Source organism: Ananas comosus, linkage group 2 (genome assembly GCF_001540865.1).
Source record: "Ananas comosus cultivar F153 linkage group 2, ASM154086v1, whole genome shotgun sequence".
Lineage (NCBI taxonomy): Eukaryota > Viridiplantae > Streptophyta > Magnoliopsida > Poales > Bromeliaceae > Ananas > Ananas comosus.
This window is the reverse complement of record NC_033622.1, coordinates 4,026,102-4,042,669: the sequence shown is the minus strand read 5'-3', so window position 1 is coordinate 4,042,669 and position 16,568 is coordinate 4,026,102. Positions and strand designations below refer to the sequence as shown.

Genomic DNA, 16,568 nt, shown 5'->3' with positions numbered 1-16,568 from the left:
GATCTGACCTTCCTTTAGTAGACAATCAAATATCTATTTAGTTTTTAATATATCAAAAAGAGTAAGTCTTTTTGAGACTTCTTACTTTTTCCCACTTCTAAGGCTTTAAGGCCGAACGCTTATATAGTTGGCTTTTTAATAACTCGACTAATGCAGACATCATGCTCGGCTTCACCTAAGTCTTTGTTTGGGTCCCTCCACTTTCAAATTTCTTATACTCAAGATATGAGATGTTGTTTCTAACGGTCATGCAACGCCTTCAAAATTTCTACCTCTCATCTTTATGGTTGCAGAACTACTCATATTGAGCGACCATCAGCTGAGTTGGAAGAGGTTAAAAAATTTTATTCCCTCAAATTAGTCTTGTAATCAAAATTGAAGATCGCTAAAGGTCAACTTTGTGTATTTGGCCTCTGAGATTTCCAGATAACAACAGCTTCGAGTCGCTTTAAATCAAGCCAAGTAAGCTTCGATTGACTTATTCGGCCACTGCTTGATGTTCGTGCAGTTAGCTATTGAGACATCGGGCTCCACCTTATAGAACAACTCATGTAACTTTTGCGAGCGGATTGATATATCATGTGAAAGCAACGACAGACTTTAAGAGCCACAGCTTTAAGGTAGGATGGGCTACAACCTCGCTATACAAGGTGGTAAAACGCATAATGTGCTTTTGGGTGAACTGGTTGCCTTTTTTCTAAGAAAATGATTAATTTCGGTACCTTATAAATCTTCGGCCACTTATATTATTCAACATGTGCAAGGTAGGGGTGGTGCTGAAACAAGATTAGGGATGTTCCTTGAGGATTGAATTTTAGGTGAATTTTGTCACTAGGATCGCCTTGATCGCTAGAGGTCTGAAGATTGAATTTTAGTTGAATTTTGTAGCTAGGATCTTCTTGATCTGCTATCAGAGCTCCTGCTAGGTTGCTACAAAATTGCAAGGCTGACCAGTCACTTTGTGGTGAAAACCAATTGCCCCTGGCCTCCATTGTAGAATGCAAGTTTTTCCTATTTAAAGCGATTACGTTGACCATTGTGACTTTGGTGCTCCACACCATTCCATATAGGCTGACCTTGGCCAAATCAGTTGTATTGACCAAAGCCCATATTTTGCATAGTAACCTACACTTATGGCGTTACCGATAGGGCTCCAATAGCCAATAGGTCTCGAACCTGTGTGGCGCCAGCCTACCCATATTGAGCATTAACTATTGCAAGGACATATCCTTGTCTATTCCCAACCGTAGCCGATCATTGTTAGTCACTGGTTGATGATTGTCGCCATTAATTAGAGCAAAATGAATGAGGAATTACCTGAGCAAGTCCCATCGAGTGTACCAAAAAATTATTATGAGCTGAAACTCTTAGATTGTTGACTCAGTCAAATGTCCTCCTTTGGAAAGTGCATAACGAAGTAGAGTGCCTTTTGATAGTGACCCTCGAAATTTGTGCCCATAACTGAATCAAGTGATTCAGCTGATGAGGGATCTGATCAGCTGAGTCAAATGTTGCACTGTATATTCGGTTCGGCTAAAATGAGTCGCATAATGCGAATATTTATTACCAAAGAAGGGGAACATTTACAGAAAGGTAGATGTCGTTAAGACGTCTGATCTTTAGGGAAACTAACTTAAAACTATTCCTAGAAAAGCAAGAAATGCAATGGAAAGAGAGATTATAAGTAGACTACTCTTAGAAAAGCAGAAAAGCCTCGAAAATTGATTGGCTTTCTTGTTCTCAGGGGCAAAAGACCCTTTTTTCAGGCGTCTCCTAACTATTTATAGTCTCGCCCGTTATTTATTCAGTTATTCCTACTATCAGCCATGTCTTTATTTCTGCGGGACGCTCCTGGCCGATCTTAACTGCATCAAGTCTAACCGATTTTTAGTTTTTGGGCGCATTCTTCTCGAATCCTGGTGCACCACATGTCACTTTATATTTGGCTTTGGGAGCTATTTCCACGATGCATCCCGGCTCACCACATGGCACAATTTTATGGCGCTAGGGGAATGAAGTGTTACAACTTAGTTTACTCTCTCGTTATGCTAGAAATTCAGGTTAGTAGACGTGGTTTCAGTTAGATTAGAGATGGAATTTTGGACTATATCTTGGATTTGATGGATTTTCTTTTAATCTGTTTCATTAGCTAAGCTTTTTAGGAGTTGGGGACAAGTCTACCTTCACTTGGAGCAAGAGAAAAGTTTAATTGAGCTAAATTAAAAGGTGTTATGGTGTGAATTTCTTTTTCATTGGGCTCTACTAACCGAATGGGAAATTACTGCATTCTACGGGATTCTTGAGTTTTGATGGAATTACCTTGGGTTTTCCTCTATAGCTGAACGTTTGGAAGGTAGAAAGCTTAACTTCACCCATAGCTAGTTGGAACATTATTGGAGCTCATTTGGAGGTTAGTAAAGGGAGAATTTTGGATAACTCGATTTTTCCAACCTATATAGTATTGTGCTGAAATTTTGGATTTTAATCCATTTCCAGCTTTTCTTGCTAAGATTTGTTGGTAACTACTGGATGTTACCTGTGTTGAGGAGTTGAGGGTCAACTTAAATAACTCCCTTATTTTCTTCTTTCCTTTCTTCCTCTCGCTCTCTCCCTGCTGGCTATATCTCTCTCTGTTGGTTGGCAGCAAGCAAACTGCAGCTGCACTAGTAGCTGGCTGCCAACCATTGCAGTAATTGCAGCCCTTGGAAGCCTCCATTTCAAAATTAAGATACGTGGGGAGGAGAAGGAAATAGCGAAGCTCAAACTTGCATCTTACACTAGCTAGAATTAAAGTTAGTATGTAGGGAATTGATGCAAGATTGAGGTTTGAGCTGAATTTTTGAAGTAGTGTGAATCTTTATTGATTCTTTGATATGGTTCTTGTAGCTGAGTCTTGTAGGGTGATTGGTTGGTGTTTGTGTCACGCTCTGAGACCGCCAGTTTGGTCGGTTCGGGCACGCACACAGACCAACAAATAGACAGAGCCTTCCATGTCCGCCCAAGGCACAAACAACATCATGTTTATCGAGTTTTGCCCAGAAAAAAAACAACATAACATGAATTGTAGGAGGGCAATTACACGAGAGCGAGAGAGCGATTACTTAAGTAATACAACTAAAACACTTAAGCTTCACATACAATCAAGCCAAAATACATCCATTTCTGTACATGTTACACACATGCAATATTACAATGACATATACATTTTCATCTCCTAAAGTGACGCCTCTACAAGTTCTCTTATAACATACAAGCACCTCTCTAATATATACGGTGAACTAATACATGCTAGTCCACTACCTAGGGCGCAATGCCCTTGCCTGGATTCTCGACCGTTCCGCTCGTGCCAGGTTCTGCAAAACAAGGGTGTGAGAACTAAAAAAAGTTCCTAGTAGGTTCGGTCGTCGACCCCACTGACTTTCACTAAGTCTAATTAGGCATAAGTAATAAGAGGGAATAAACAATAATATGCAACTGAAACAACTACTATGCCTCTACAATATGAAATTGGGTAAACAATAAATACTACTATGCTCATGATGCTTACCCATTTTACCTTTGAACCCAATTATATTGTCTCATCCGAAGGTTGAGCCCACTCACATACCAAGGCCCATGGGGAGATAGCCGCTCAACCAATCAAGGGCAGTCTGTAGGGGAGATAGCCGCTCAACCCATACGTGACAACTCATGAGCTCACTACTTGTGGTGCTGCGACCACCAACAAACTGGACAAACTATGTGTGAGTACGATCTAGTCCTCTTATATCAAGGACACCTTACAAACAAGGGTTACAACATCCGGGGATCTACCAATCCCTAGCAACTAACTCAACAAAGTGCTATCAAATACAACTAGTCATGAGATGCCACCAAGTTTATGTCACCAATGTCTCACAATGTTTTCTAAGTTCGCATTCTAGCTCTTTGCATTTATAGTGTTCCCAATATCCAACGACCCAATCCTCATGCGTCCAAGTACTGAGTTCTCAACCCAACTTATCCAACCCTACTTTAGGAAGCATGCAAGGAAATTGAAAGCTCAAACACAATAATAATCCTATATGCATAGAATGTATACACATATGACCAAAATGGCAAAATAGATATAGCAAGAAATCCAATTGTTTCGGATAGCACCATCTAGCTCGATTCGATGTCAATTGTGGAAAAATCGAAGTAATTTAACTTCCGACACCAATTCGGCACTTTTCAGTGCTAACGAATGAAATTCTTCAATTTCGATTCAACTTTCCTCAATCGACCACCGAAATGCTACTACTCTTCAAATCGAAACTACTAGGCGTTTTCTACAACCTTCAATTAGAGAATTATTAGATCAATTTAGATCAAAACCCTACAAATCCAAAAAGCCTCTTTCTAAACCTTAGAAACCCCCTTTTTTTTTTGCAAAATAACCAAAAATCTTTGTGATTTATACAATATTCTAGTTTGGAATCATGTAGGGCTTCCAATTATCTTATTTTCGAAGGATTTACCAAAAACCCTAACTCAAAACTCAAGATTCTCACCTTCACCTCTGGTGAGTTCAAGCTCCTTTCGCTCCAAAAGCTTGACCTTCCTTCTCTGTAACCTTTTCAAGCTCCAGCGATGGATTCTCAGGCGTCAGAGGCTCGATCTCTAGAGAGAGAAAGAGGGAGGAATGAGAGTGTGTGAAAGAGAGAGAGAGAGGTGTGTAAAATGAGAGAAAACCCATCCAACATCCCTATATAAAGGGTATTGCGATAATTGCAAAAAACCCCCTTCTCCAACCACCTATTCTGCGTGTGCAGGGTCCGAACCCTACAACAGGGTCCAGAACCCAAGTGCAATGCCTCTTTTTTTTTTATCTTCTTGCAGCCAGGGTCCGGACCCTACTACAGGGTTTGGAACCCGAGAGCAAAAATGCCCAAATGCATTGAAATTTTAGGTTTTGCTCTCCCGGGTCCCAAACTCTCTTCTAATTGCTCCGAAGCTTTCAGAACATTACATGTAGGGCTGGCAAACGAGCGAGCCGGCTCGCGTTCGACTCGTGTTCGGCTCGATATTTGGCTCGCTCGAGCTCGACTCGAAATTGAATAAGCCGAGCTTGAACAAAATAAAAGGCTCGAAATTCATTTCAAGCCGAGCTTGAGTATTACTCGGCTCGTTCGAATTAGGCTCGAAAAGCTCGAAAAGCTCGAATATATATATATATATATAATATATATGCTTTAATTTAATTTGGGCTATTATTGTTTGCCCATAAAATAAATCCAACAAGTACAACCGTGCAATTGAGCCCCAACTCTAAATTTACATAACACACTCTCTCTTTCAGACTTTCACTGTTGCACATAATCCTAAAACATGATAACATTCAAATTCTCAAATCCCTAATTTTTTTCCCCCCCCTCTCTCTCTCGTTCTCCCTCAAACCCTCACCCAATCAGGCAGTCACCCTAGCTCACATTTCTTGCAATTATTTTGTATTTTAAATTATTGAACATGTTGCATCAAATTATAGGTAATGTTATATAAAAATTAAACTATTGATTATGTAATGTCGAGAATTTCAATAGGCTCGTTTAGAGCTCGAGCTCGGCTCGACTCGAAATTAGGCTCGCTCGAGCTCGGCTCGAATTAATTTCAAGCCGAGCTTGAGCCTAGATTTAGGCTCGAAATTAATTTCAAGTCGAATTTGAGCTGACATAAGCTCGCTCGAGCTCGGCTCGTTTCCACCCCTAATTACATGGACCTTTCCAAATCATCCCTCACGCACTTTGGCCAATTTGGTCAAAGTTCAGTACAACACACTAGGGATTCAGTACATTACAGTTTGTTTTTCCCATATTATGAATTTAGAGCTTCCCCCTACTTGATTTACAGGTTAGTTGAGCCAATTATAGCTTAATTGGAGCAAATGTCAGTGGTATGTTGAATTTGAGAGAATTAATAGTTTTGGTCTCCTTTTTCTTCTTCCAAATTGTGTAATTGTATGGAAAGGAAACTTTGATCAAATTTCCTTATAAATCCTGGGGTGTTGGAGCTGACCTTAACTAGTGGATGAGGTAAATTGGGTTAATTATGATCTAGATTCTATTTTTGTAGCTGAAATGAATGTAATTGAACTTATTTGATCTTTAAATGCGTTAATGATTTGCCTAAATGCATTTCTAGACTGGGAAGGAGTTTCACTTGATTTTAGGACAGTGAGCAGAGATTTTGAGCTAGTTGTTCCTTGCCGTGGGTGGACTAGAACTTAAGGTGGGTTAATTTACCGAAATTTTCGAAATTCATTCTAAGTTATTGAAATTTCAGCATGTGTTAAAAATGCATCCATCATCTATTGAACTTGTCATCTATTTGATTCAGACTTAGCTTCAGGAGCTGTTTTTACTATGTATCGCCGATGTTAGTGCGTCACGGATAGGTTGAGATTACGCTCGTGCTAAGATGTCGAGTGGATTTTTACGGCAGAGTTTTGGTTGTTTTGTATTGTCGGGTGTCGTCCGGACTAACGGTGGTGGACCCAGATCCTTACCTTTTGCATTAGATTGTATCAAGAGCACGAGAGCTTTGATTTTCGGATTCTTTTGACCATTTGCATCGAGTAAAGCCTGTGGGAGCCTATTTGAGCTCGACAAAATACACGCTTTTATACTCGGTAGGTTCATGCCCTCGAGTGCCGCCCCAGAGTCTGGCTTTCGTGCATTGATGTCGCAGTTGCCCCTTTAGGCATTCTACTTTGGTCGGCCGTCCCCGTGGGTGGTGCGCTTAGTAGCTTAGGCACATGCTGGACTGGCCGGTTGGTGGTTCCTGTAGATTGGGTCAGTTGTGATTGTTCGTAGCTATTGATGCATATGTGTACAGTGAGTATGACATGAGTAGTGGCATATTAGCTGTAGTTTTTATCTAACAGCTATATTGTTAGTTTTGTAGACTTAGTGGGTAAACCGTTGAGGTCGGTAATGTTACCTACTGAGGACTACTTAATTTTATAGTAGTTCTCACGTCTATTATTGCCACTTTTTTTTTACAAAGCTGTTAGTTGCTATTACTGCTTTTGATCGAGATAAGAGGGTCACGAGTTAGATCCCTGTTTACGCTGGAAGTTGAGCTAGAGGAGTACCATTTTGGAGACGGTAGTTGTTTATAGTCATGTACATACAGTTGTATTTTGTTTCATCAATTAAGGATTCTGAGCAGGTGATGTTGTACTTTTCGTTTATGTTGTACACCTTAGATTTCATGTGTGTATAGATGACTATTTATTTCTGTTTTAATAGCTCTGTTATACTCTAATAGTTGTTCTTGAATTATTTATGGATGCTTTTATTGCTTCATGTACACAGGACTTTCTATATATGCGGCGGATCTGTTGGTGAGCCTGGGTAATGCTGGACCCGGGGCATGACACAAACCATACTACTACTCTATGGCATAGCTTTCTATGAAGTCAGCCTAGGTCAAAATCTCTTTCCGTGTTTCGTATCTTCTGTGCTAATTTTCGGTGTCAAAAGTCTCTCTCTTCAACTCTCTCTCTCTTCTTGTGGGTAGCTGATGTTCTTCTACGAGAGATATATACATTTTAGCTTACAGCTAAACTGGTAGAACAAGGAGATCCAGAACTGTTAAAACAAGACAGCCAACATAGATGCTCAATGCAATAAATGCAAGAAATTTAGTTGTATGAAGAAGAAACATAAGGTCAACTTTCAAAATTTTCTATATGGGCTCTATGCAGTGCAAGATGTTTAAAACATCAAAATCACAGCATACCTACTGCAGATAGACTTCTGATGCACTTGCAGGAAACAAGTAGACACAAAATCGCATGCAGTAATGCAATATATCAACCGCAACCCTCATAAGCATAATGACGTGCGCTTCAGTTTGCGCTTTTTAAACTCATCTTTAAACATCAGCACGCATGCATTTTTCTCAAAAAAAAAAAAAAAAACTATGCACCATGCCATGTAGGGTGCGGTTTTTATGTTATGTATCCAAAGCTTCCACATTCTGATCAAACCTGAATTGCACCATCGAAGTAACTTGCTATCAGTTGAAATGGCTGCAATAAGCACAAATCATATGAAATCATATATACATGTTGAACAAATTTTTTCTACAGTGACTAAATACATTCTGATCAAGTGGTTGTATTTGCAGGAATTTTGTCTCAGTCAATGCATTTGCAGAATGGGTTTCCAAACGATTAGTATCAGTGTCATAAAGAGCAGAAACCAAATCATGCACATGAGAAATCATTCTTATGCAATGTTGCACAATCTCTCCTTTGTCCACCCCTCTCATTTTCCCTCTTCATCTCCTCGTCCTTTCTCCTTTTCCCTCTTTATCCCGTCATCTATTCTCCTTATCCCTCTGTATCGTCCTCTCTTAACTGACTGGGACTTCTCGCAAAGCATGGGGCCTTCCGCCTTTGTAAACTAAAATAAAGGCATGAATTCTCTTTTCATAACCACAAAAAATATGGCACAGAAAACACGGCAAAAAATTAGAGAAAGACAGAGAGATAATAAGAGGAAACAGATCATTTAGCAAAATTGTACTCTAGTACAAAGCTTTTCTATTGGAAGGAACACCGCAAAAAAAATAGGTTCCTTTTATCCTCATTTCTGTTTGTGCTTTATAAATTATCAGCAATTAACTGGTTAGAAAACATTGCCGCACATCAAAACAATGCCAAAATTGTTTTGGCATCAATGCGAAAACCGCCCATCTCTATCCTTAAATTATAATAGTAGGTGAATTAGGAAGCGGAAATCCAAACTTCGACCGATTTTCTTCTCCGCCACTTCCCTCTTAAATGAGTCTTGACTTTGATTTTCCCCATCAAATTCCCTTCTTTCCCGAAATTCCCAAGATCATCTATTTAGCTCTTGATTGATTGAAAGCGCCCTAAATCCACCAATCTCTCATACGAAAGAGATTAAAGGATTTTCTATGAAATTTAGGGCCGTCAATCTAGTTCTAAAAACTCCCAAATCCGTCTTTCATTAAAATTATGATGCAGCCACACCTTCTCTTGCCTCATAGCAGAGCATCTTCTGTACATAGAACAACATGTACGCTTGTGACGCCCTCACGATATTCTCATCCACACTTGTTATCCAAGTATCATCACACTTGTACCAGTGATCATTAAGCCGGAGATAAGTTACATAATGGCCAGCATCTAATCTGCCGCTGTGTGTAATCACGGCAAATATCTCGAATTCCGATGATAGTTCATTAGCTGCATCGGAATCATCACCAACGGAAGGAAATATTCGGTACCCAAATCGGCTCCTTAAGATGGAGGATGATAGATAAGGAGTCATGTCAAGAGAAAATGGAAACTGCAAATAATGGTCGACCTTTCTCGACATCTTCTTGACCGATGAATGCTCGAATCTTTTGATATGGAAGCAGGTAACTAATGGAAGCCTCCTTATAGACATCTGCTTCAGGGATTCTTTCCTATCTTTACAGCGTTGACAAAAGAATTTTTGCTCCGAATCCAACCTCTCGGGCCTTGTGAAGCTCTCCAAACATCTCATGAGTGTGGATACTCCATAGCTCAAGTCTTTCTCCCCATTGCGAATATGTGGTTTTAAGGAGGCCATACTGTTACGGCCAGAATCCAAGTCCAAGGAGATGTCTAGGCAAGGGTCGTATGTGGTGGATGTGAAACCGCAATTCGTGCAAGTCACATCTGATCTCAAGACACCAGAGAAAACCCTGTGCGCGATGCAACAGTCTCTATGGCCTGTTATAAAATAAACAAATTTAAAATAGATCAGTTAAAATGAACGAAGAAGATTAATTATGTAACAGAAGTGACATAGAAATAGTGTACTGGAGGGGAAACAAAAAGTTTGACGTAGATGGCAAACTTGGGATTTGCAATGTACTTCATAAAAGAATTTAAATTCAATTTTGTACTCAATCGAAAGTAATTCCCAACCTCACCACCAAACTCTAATTACAATGTAGCTTCAATATGATAGAAGGTTCATCTACTTGAATAACTGATAAATAAGCACAGAAAGATGACAGGGGTAACCTCCAACTGTATAAAGATGGAAAATAAACAAATCTCTGGGCTTCTGCAATGCCTGGTAAGAAATCTAGGCTATAAAATATCTCAACAAAGGGGGATCGTTCAACTGTCCAATCACAAATTCTGAGCTGCATCCTCTTGGGATAAAAGTAAGGTATATGATCCGTAAAAATGACACTTCACAGGCGCTATTGACTGTCATGTCGATGATCAAACATAATGTGCAGCGTTATTTTCTAAAACAGATAGGGCACGTGAAAATCCAAGCCGAAAACTTTTATCATAAGTCAAAAAAAATTATGTGAAGTGGCCCAATAGCAGAAAGAGGTTTTTTTTTTTTTTAAAGAAAAAAAAAAACACTTTTACAAGGATCATTCAGTCAGCACCACCCAGTGATGGGTTAATTATGCAGCAACAGATCAAAATTGCTTCCCCCAGGGCAAATGCATCTGTAAACTTGAGAGTAAATGGACCGAGAAAGATCATAACAACCTTGGCTTCGAGATTTGTGCTGGTCATCTTCCATGTTTTCATGGATTCTGTCGAGAATGGAAATGAAAAATTCATGCGCATCCTGTTGCTCATAGTTAGCCAGGTTCGATGCCTGCTGCCACCAACTGCAAAGCCATAATACTGAACAACATCAGCAGACATACACAGCATATCTAACGCATTCAAGCTCCAATATTATGAGCAGAAAGAGTAGCAATAGAATCTTTTAATTCAGATACTAGATCAAAATCATGCAAATCGCACGGAAATCCGGGCGAGCCATGCAGGCAGAGCACAGGGGATCTGAGGAAGTTTCTTTGACAAATCAGAACACTAAACAGCCAACTCATGGGCATGCAAGCTGTTGAAGATTGCATGTAACTGTGATGATGTGAGCCAAGGATCTCAACTTTCTATGCATTTCTCATTAATACCACCCAAAAATAGATCATATCTTCTGGTCTTTAGTGCACCAATATTCAGACGCATGGTTTTAAACCACGAAATGAACTTCCGAAGCAACAGCATTGTCAAACCAAATCCGATCCTTAATTGCATTAAACAGTTCTGTGAGAAGGAATCCCAAAAAACGGTACCACAGATCTCTCAAACCAACGCAAACGCCAAAAAAAGAAAAAAAAGAAAAAAAAAGAATTCCCCCTCCCCCCCTCCTCTTAGATAAACGCTTAATCTACTCTTACAAGCCATTGAAAAAAAAAAAAAAAAAGGGAAACTTTTCCATGACGCAAAGATTGTTTCCCTGACGCAACAAGAAAGAATCGGAGAATACTAATAAAGAAGCAGAATAAAAAAAAAGGGGGCATGGGGGAAATTATGGCGATCAGATTCGGACCTATGGAGGAACTTGGCGGGGCTATACGGAGAGCGATCGCCGGAGAAGACGGCGGAGTACATCTCGTCGAGATTGCAGGCTAAGCAGGCCGGCGGATCGGCGCCGGGCGCCTTCTTCTTGCGCGACCGCTGCTGGCAGAGGAAGCGGTTGTGGCGGTCGCTGAGGAAGTAGTTGCGGATCGGCGGGGCGTGGAGGAGGACCTGGAGGATGGAGTTCATGAAGCAGGTGTTGCCGAGGTTGTTCAGTCCGCGCAGTCCCCAGGGCGGGGGGGACGAGGGGGCGAAGGCCGAGGAATAGGAGGAGGAGGAGGAGGGATCGGCGGCGTCGGCGTCGGCGTCGCAGCCGGGGAGTCGGAGGGGGACGGATCCGGTGCGGACGACGGCGCGCTCGGCGGGATCGGGGGACCAGGGGCGGAAGGCGACGCGGCGGCGTTTCCGGACGGGCCTTTCGGGGAGGGAGAGGGAGGGGGAGGGAGGAGGAGGACTGGGCGAAGGACGACGGCGGCGTCGAAGTCGGAGATCGTAGACCTGGTCGGCGGCAGGAGAGGGCAGAAGAAGAGCTCGGCGCGGTCGACATCGACGGCGATGTCGTGGCCGGAGGGGAGGAGAGGGGGTGGAGGGGCGTGGGCGGGGCAGAGGACGAGCGGCGCAGGAATGCAGGCGTAGGCGGGCGAGGGGGGCGGGGCGGGGCGGGGGCGAGGAGGAAGAGGAGGAGAGGAGGCAGGGGCCGCAGCGGGGGGTCTCGGAGGGTCCCGGCGGATCTCGGGGCGGCCGAGGGGCGGACGCGGAGGCAGCGGCGGAAGGTGGCGAAGGGCGGCGGAGCCGCGGGTGGCGCTGGAGCGGTAGGCGGCGAGGTGGGAGCACGGCGGAGGAGGAGCGGAGGGGGATGACATCGGCGGCGGCGGCGGCGGCGGCGGCGGCGGAGAGCGGGGAGGAGGAGGAGGAGGAGTGGGAAGGATCGCTTCGTCGACGAGCATGCGGAGTAGACGAAAACGGCTTTAACAACAAGCCGCATGGATCGGATCCGGCCAGCCTTCGGGGTTCGGGATCCGGGCTCGGTCGCTCCTTGCTTTGGGTCTCATGGGTTTTTGAGTCTTTTCTTTTTCTTTTTCCTTTTTTCTTTTTCATGCCTCCTTGCATAAAATAAAATATTCACAATTTTAATCGGCCAATTTGTATAAAAAATTCACAATTTTGAGCTTTTATAAAATTTGGCTTGTCTTTTTTGATTTTGCAGATTCGGTCCAGATTTTTCGCCATCCGATGAAAATGCCCCTCATCTCCCTCCGCCTTATTCGTATTCGCTCAGATACATATACCTTACTGTATAGCACCTAGGCAGACATTAAATGCGCCCCGCATGTGGTTTTGCAGCCTTCTATCATCAGAATGCGAACCAAATTGGCCCCGCTATTCACCAGCTCCGGGGTTTGCTGTTCGGATTTTCGAAATTAAATATTTTGACGGTAAATTGGGCAGAATACATGGCCGACAAGAAGAATAATGGTGCAACGTGAAGGAAAAAGGTGCAACAGAGCTTTAAACAGTGCAGTACGTAGCCGTACCAGTGTAACCTTCGACGTTCACAATACAACGAAGTCAATATTTATCTGGGATCTATAAAATACCTAAAAGGGGGTGAATAGGCATATAGGCTAAAAATACAAAATTTGATGAAATAAAAATAAATACGAAAAATAAAAATAGCACATCGAGATTTACATGAAAAGCTCCAACTAGGAGTAAAAAAATCTATAGGACCAATATGCGATAGCAATCCACTAAGAAACAAAAGATTATGAGATGATTACAGACTCCACGGACTCAAACATCTCTTTTATTTTCTTTGGATCTCGCACACACCAATGGATAGTTCACTCCCCACGTTCGAATCCACGACGTCTACTCAAATCCATTAGCGCACTCTATCCGGAGGAAGATGAACAAGGTTGCTGATTTATTGCGTAGAAGAACATTAAAGATTTGTGGGAATAAACTTTAAGCAATTCTCAAATTGATTTTAGAAGAACAATAAGAATTAAGGCGCCAAAGATCAATTTGAGAGAAGTTTGTTATAAAAGATGAGAAAAATGAGTATCTAGAGGCTTGTAGGTTTTCTAAAAGATTATCTATTATTTTTTATATTTAGAGACACCCCCACATCTTATTTGTAGGCTTGGAAACAATTAGAATTACTAAAGAATTTATTTTAAAAAACTCGCGACGGGTTCAGAGTCCGAACTCTTTAATAGGGTTCGAACGTTGATATTTCCTAAAAATCAAGGTCCGGACCCTTCTTGCAAGGTCCGGATCCTGAAAAGTTCAAGGTCCTGACCTTCTTTTAGGGTCCCAACCTTGATAGGATCTGGACTTTGAAAAATGTTAACTTTTAATATTTATAATTTTTCTCAATTCTAATAACTTTCAATGACTATATATATTCATAAATCGCCACTAACATTGTAAAAACATACTGAGTATCGTGAAAACATATTTTGAGTGTTCGAGTCTTCAAACTTCATATATATATATTTTTTCAAACCTTCAAGATTCCAACTCAACCCACAACGACTTGTCACGACTCGTTATGAAATATTCTAGCACTAAAATCTGTAAAAAAAATTGAACTTCAGCATTGCTTACCATCTGCAGTGTGATGGCCAGTTTGAGTGTGTTATTCAGAGTCTCGAGGACACGCTGCATGCTTGTGTCCTTGATTACGGTGAAGGGTGGTTCGAGTATCTACCCTTGGTAGAGTTCGCTCACAACAACAATTACCAGGCAAGCATTGAAGGCACTGCATAAGGCAATATATAGGCGATAATGTTTGTCCCCGATCTGTTAGGCCGATGTCGGTGAGCGCCGGGTGATCGGGCTAGACTCGATAGAGGATGCGGAATCCAAGATTTGCATTGTAAGGCAACAACTATTGACCGCACAGAGCAGTCAAAGGAGCTACGCAGATCAGTGATGGCGTGACCTAGAGTTCTAGGTTGATGAGCATGTGCTTCTCAAGGTGTCGCCATCTAGGGAGATCAAGCTGTTCTATTTGTGGAACAAGCTTAGCCTTAGTTTGTTGGACCGTTCGATATTTTGAAGCGTGTTGGTCCGATGGTGTACAAGTCCCGGTGTAGTTCGTTTGGAAATTCGGCATGTCGATTGCATGAAAAAGTATGAAACTTGGGTGGAGGTTGAAACGCAAATTGAGTTTTTACGGAAAACTCCCAATATTTTATGTATAGATTTGCGTGAAATTAGTGGCGAAGGTGCCTTCACTCATTTTACACGGATTGAGAATAAAATAATGACAATAGAGGGGTTAAGTTGCAACTTTCCAAACCCTATATATGCGTATGTTAGAGTTTACTAACCTTAACATGATCCCTCTATTCTCAAGCCCCATAGCTGCTAAGAGGTTTCCCCCACCAGCACTACACTACTCTCAATTGTCGGTGACCATCCCCCGGCCGCTAGAAGATGGCCAAAAGCCACCCATGTCAACTTTCCATTTCTCTCTCTCTCTCTCTTTCCCTCCCCCTCTCGACCAACTTGACATGAAACCCCTCTCCCATAGCTACGCCACCATTGGACCTTAATGCCGCCCCCTCGCGCCCTCGTGATGCCACCCCATCTAGTTTAGTGCCGCTGTAGCCCCGAAACTATGGTTGTCATTATAAAATCCAACATTTGGAGGTTTTGGGCCGCAGTTGTTGTGCGACCGCTGTCGTCGAGCCCTGCTATCGTCACTGGCTCAAGTGGACCCCAGGACACTCACCGGCACCACCTTGACCTTTCTTGACCTCCCCTAACACTGGACTCTAATACATTAGCTTGAGCCCCTTTAATCTCGACCATAGTTCCTTGACAGTCCCCGCCGTTGCTTCCTACTGTCGACAGTCGACCCTGCCGATTGTCCCTCATCGATTACCTCCCTTTGTCAACCTGTGTGTGCACTCCCAATGTAACGTATTGAAACCCGAAAGAAATAATCGAACTTTAGCTAAATTGACTAAAGTATGCGAAAAAGATGGATGGACGAGTTGTATTTAGCATTCCAATAATGTTGGAAGGGCTAAAGTAAGTTTAGAAACAGTTAGGAGGGTTTTAGCATTGACCGGCGCGACGTAGAGTCGAATCGGAGCTAAAACTGCATTCTGGGCAAAGTGCACCGGTACAACCATCGAGTTGTCACCGATAACAGGCCAGCAACCCAAGCAGAGTAAGCTCCCGGGTTTGAGATTTTCGTAGAAAATGTACCGATACACCCCTAGTGTGTATCGGTACACTTTGGTAAAATCCAAGGGAAACGCTCTCGGGTTTGCCTCTGCGTAATCGTGTAATCGGTAACAGCCCAAAGTGTACCGGTACACTTTGGTCTGGCAGCAGTTTTGAAGTCTATTGCAAATAAGACTTTTTGGGAGGCCTAGTTGCAATTGTTGCACACTATATAGGAGCCCATCTTCCCTCTCTTCACAGTAGGGACCTCCATTCTCTCTTTCTCTCATTTCTCTCTTTCTCTCTCTAGAACTCTTGCTCTAGGGCAAGGAGGAGGTGGAGAAGAAACAAGGAGAAGGTGGTTTTGGTGGAGTTGAAGGTGCTAGAAGCTCACCAACAAGAAGGAGCTTGGTGTAGCTTGGGCAAAGGTGAGTTCTCTTGCAAGTAGAACTCTAGGGTTTGGTTTTAAACCTTAAGTTTTGGAGTTTTGATCATCTAATAAGCTTAGAAACCCTCTAGAGCTTAGAACACTATGAAAGCATGGTTTTCTCAAGGTGCTCTCATGGTGGATTGTTAGAATCCAAAGTAGATGCCCCAGGAATGGTTCAAGGGGCTTAGTAATAGTATTAGAATGCTTCCTAATTGATTCTAAGCTAGCTTTTGCTTAGAGATGAGATCAATTTAGGAGAAATTCCATTATCGTATTGTTAGGGCTTAAAATTTGGGACTTTTGCCTCCGGTTATTTCCGAGGTAAATTGACCTCTTGGAAACCTAATTGGGGGTATTTCCGACGCGTGGGACAACTCTATTTAACGTTACGAAAAGGTTAAGTAAGAGATCTAGTATATAGGGCCTAATTTGGCTTTATTTTGGATTTAGGTCGCGGGAGAGGCGTCCTAAAATCACGAAAGTCGAATTACAACCCTTCTATGATATTCAAGGTGGGGGGTGCACGCCAGAATC

The 16,568-nt window shown here is 42.3% G+C and overlaps 2 protein-coding genes across 2 annotated transcripts; both read right to left on the bottom strand.

Annotated features, from left to right (window-relative positions):
- On the bottom strand, positions 8,073–11,863 carry LOC109724226 (ubiquitin carboxyl-terminal hydrolase 22-like). The gene is made up of 3 exons (XM_020252970.1): positions 11,391–11,863; positions 10,538–10,662; positions 8,073–9,751 (listed from the first exon to the last, which is right to left on the bottom strand). Exons 1-3 carry the CDS (start codon positions 11,606–11,608, stop codon positions 9,006–9,008), a joined length of 1,089 nt encoding a protein of 362 aa, XP_020108559.1. The 5' UTR covers positions 11,609–11,863; the 3' UTR covers positions 8,073–9,005.
- Positions 11,632–12,282, bottom strand: LOC109723594 (vegetative cell wall protein gp1-like). The gene has a single exon (XM_020252030.1). The coding sequence runs from the start codon at positions 12,280–12,282 to the stop codon at positions 11,632–11,634; it is 651 nt and encodes a 216-aa protein (XP_020107619.1).

Excerpts from the sequence above, each read along its gene's own strand:
- LOC109724226 (XM_020252970.1), bottom strand. The coding sequence starts at position 11,608 with ATGAACTCCATCCTCCAGGTCCTCCTCCACGCCCCGCCGATCCGCAAC. Across the intron at positions 10,663-11,390 it reads CCCGCCAAGTTCCTCCATAG|TTGGTGGCAGCAGGCATCGA; the intron begins GTCCGAATCTGA and ends ATGGCTTTGCAG. Across the intron at positions 9,752-10,537 it reads GCACAAATCTCGAAGCCAAG|GCCATAGAGACTGTTGCATC; the intron begins GTTGTTATGATC and ends ATTTTATAACAG.
- LOC109723594 (XM_020252030.1), bottom strand. The coding sequence starts at position 12,282 with ATGTCATCCCCCTCCGCTCCTCCTCCGCCGTGCTCCCACCTCGCCGCC.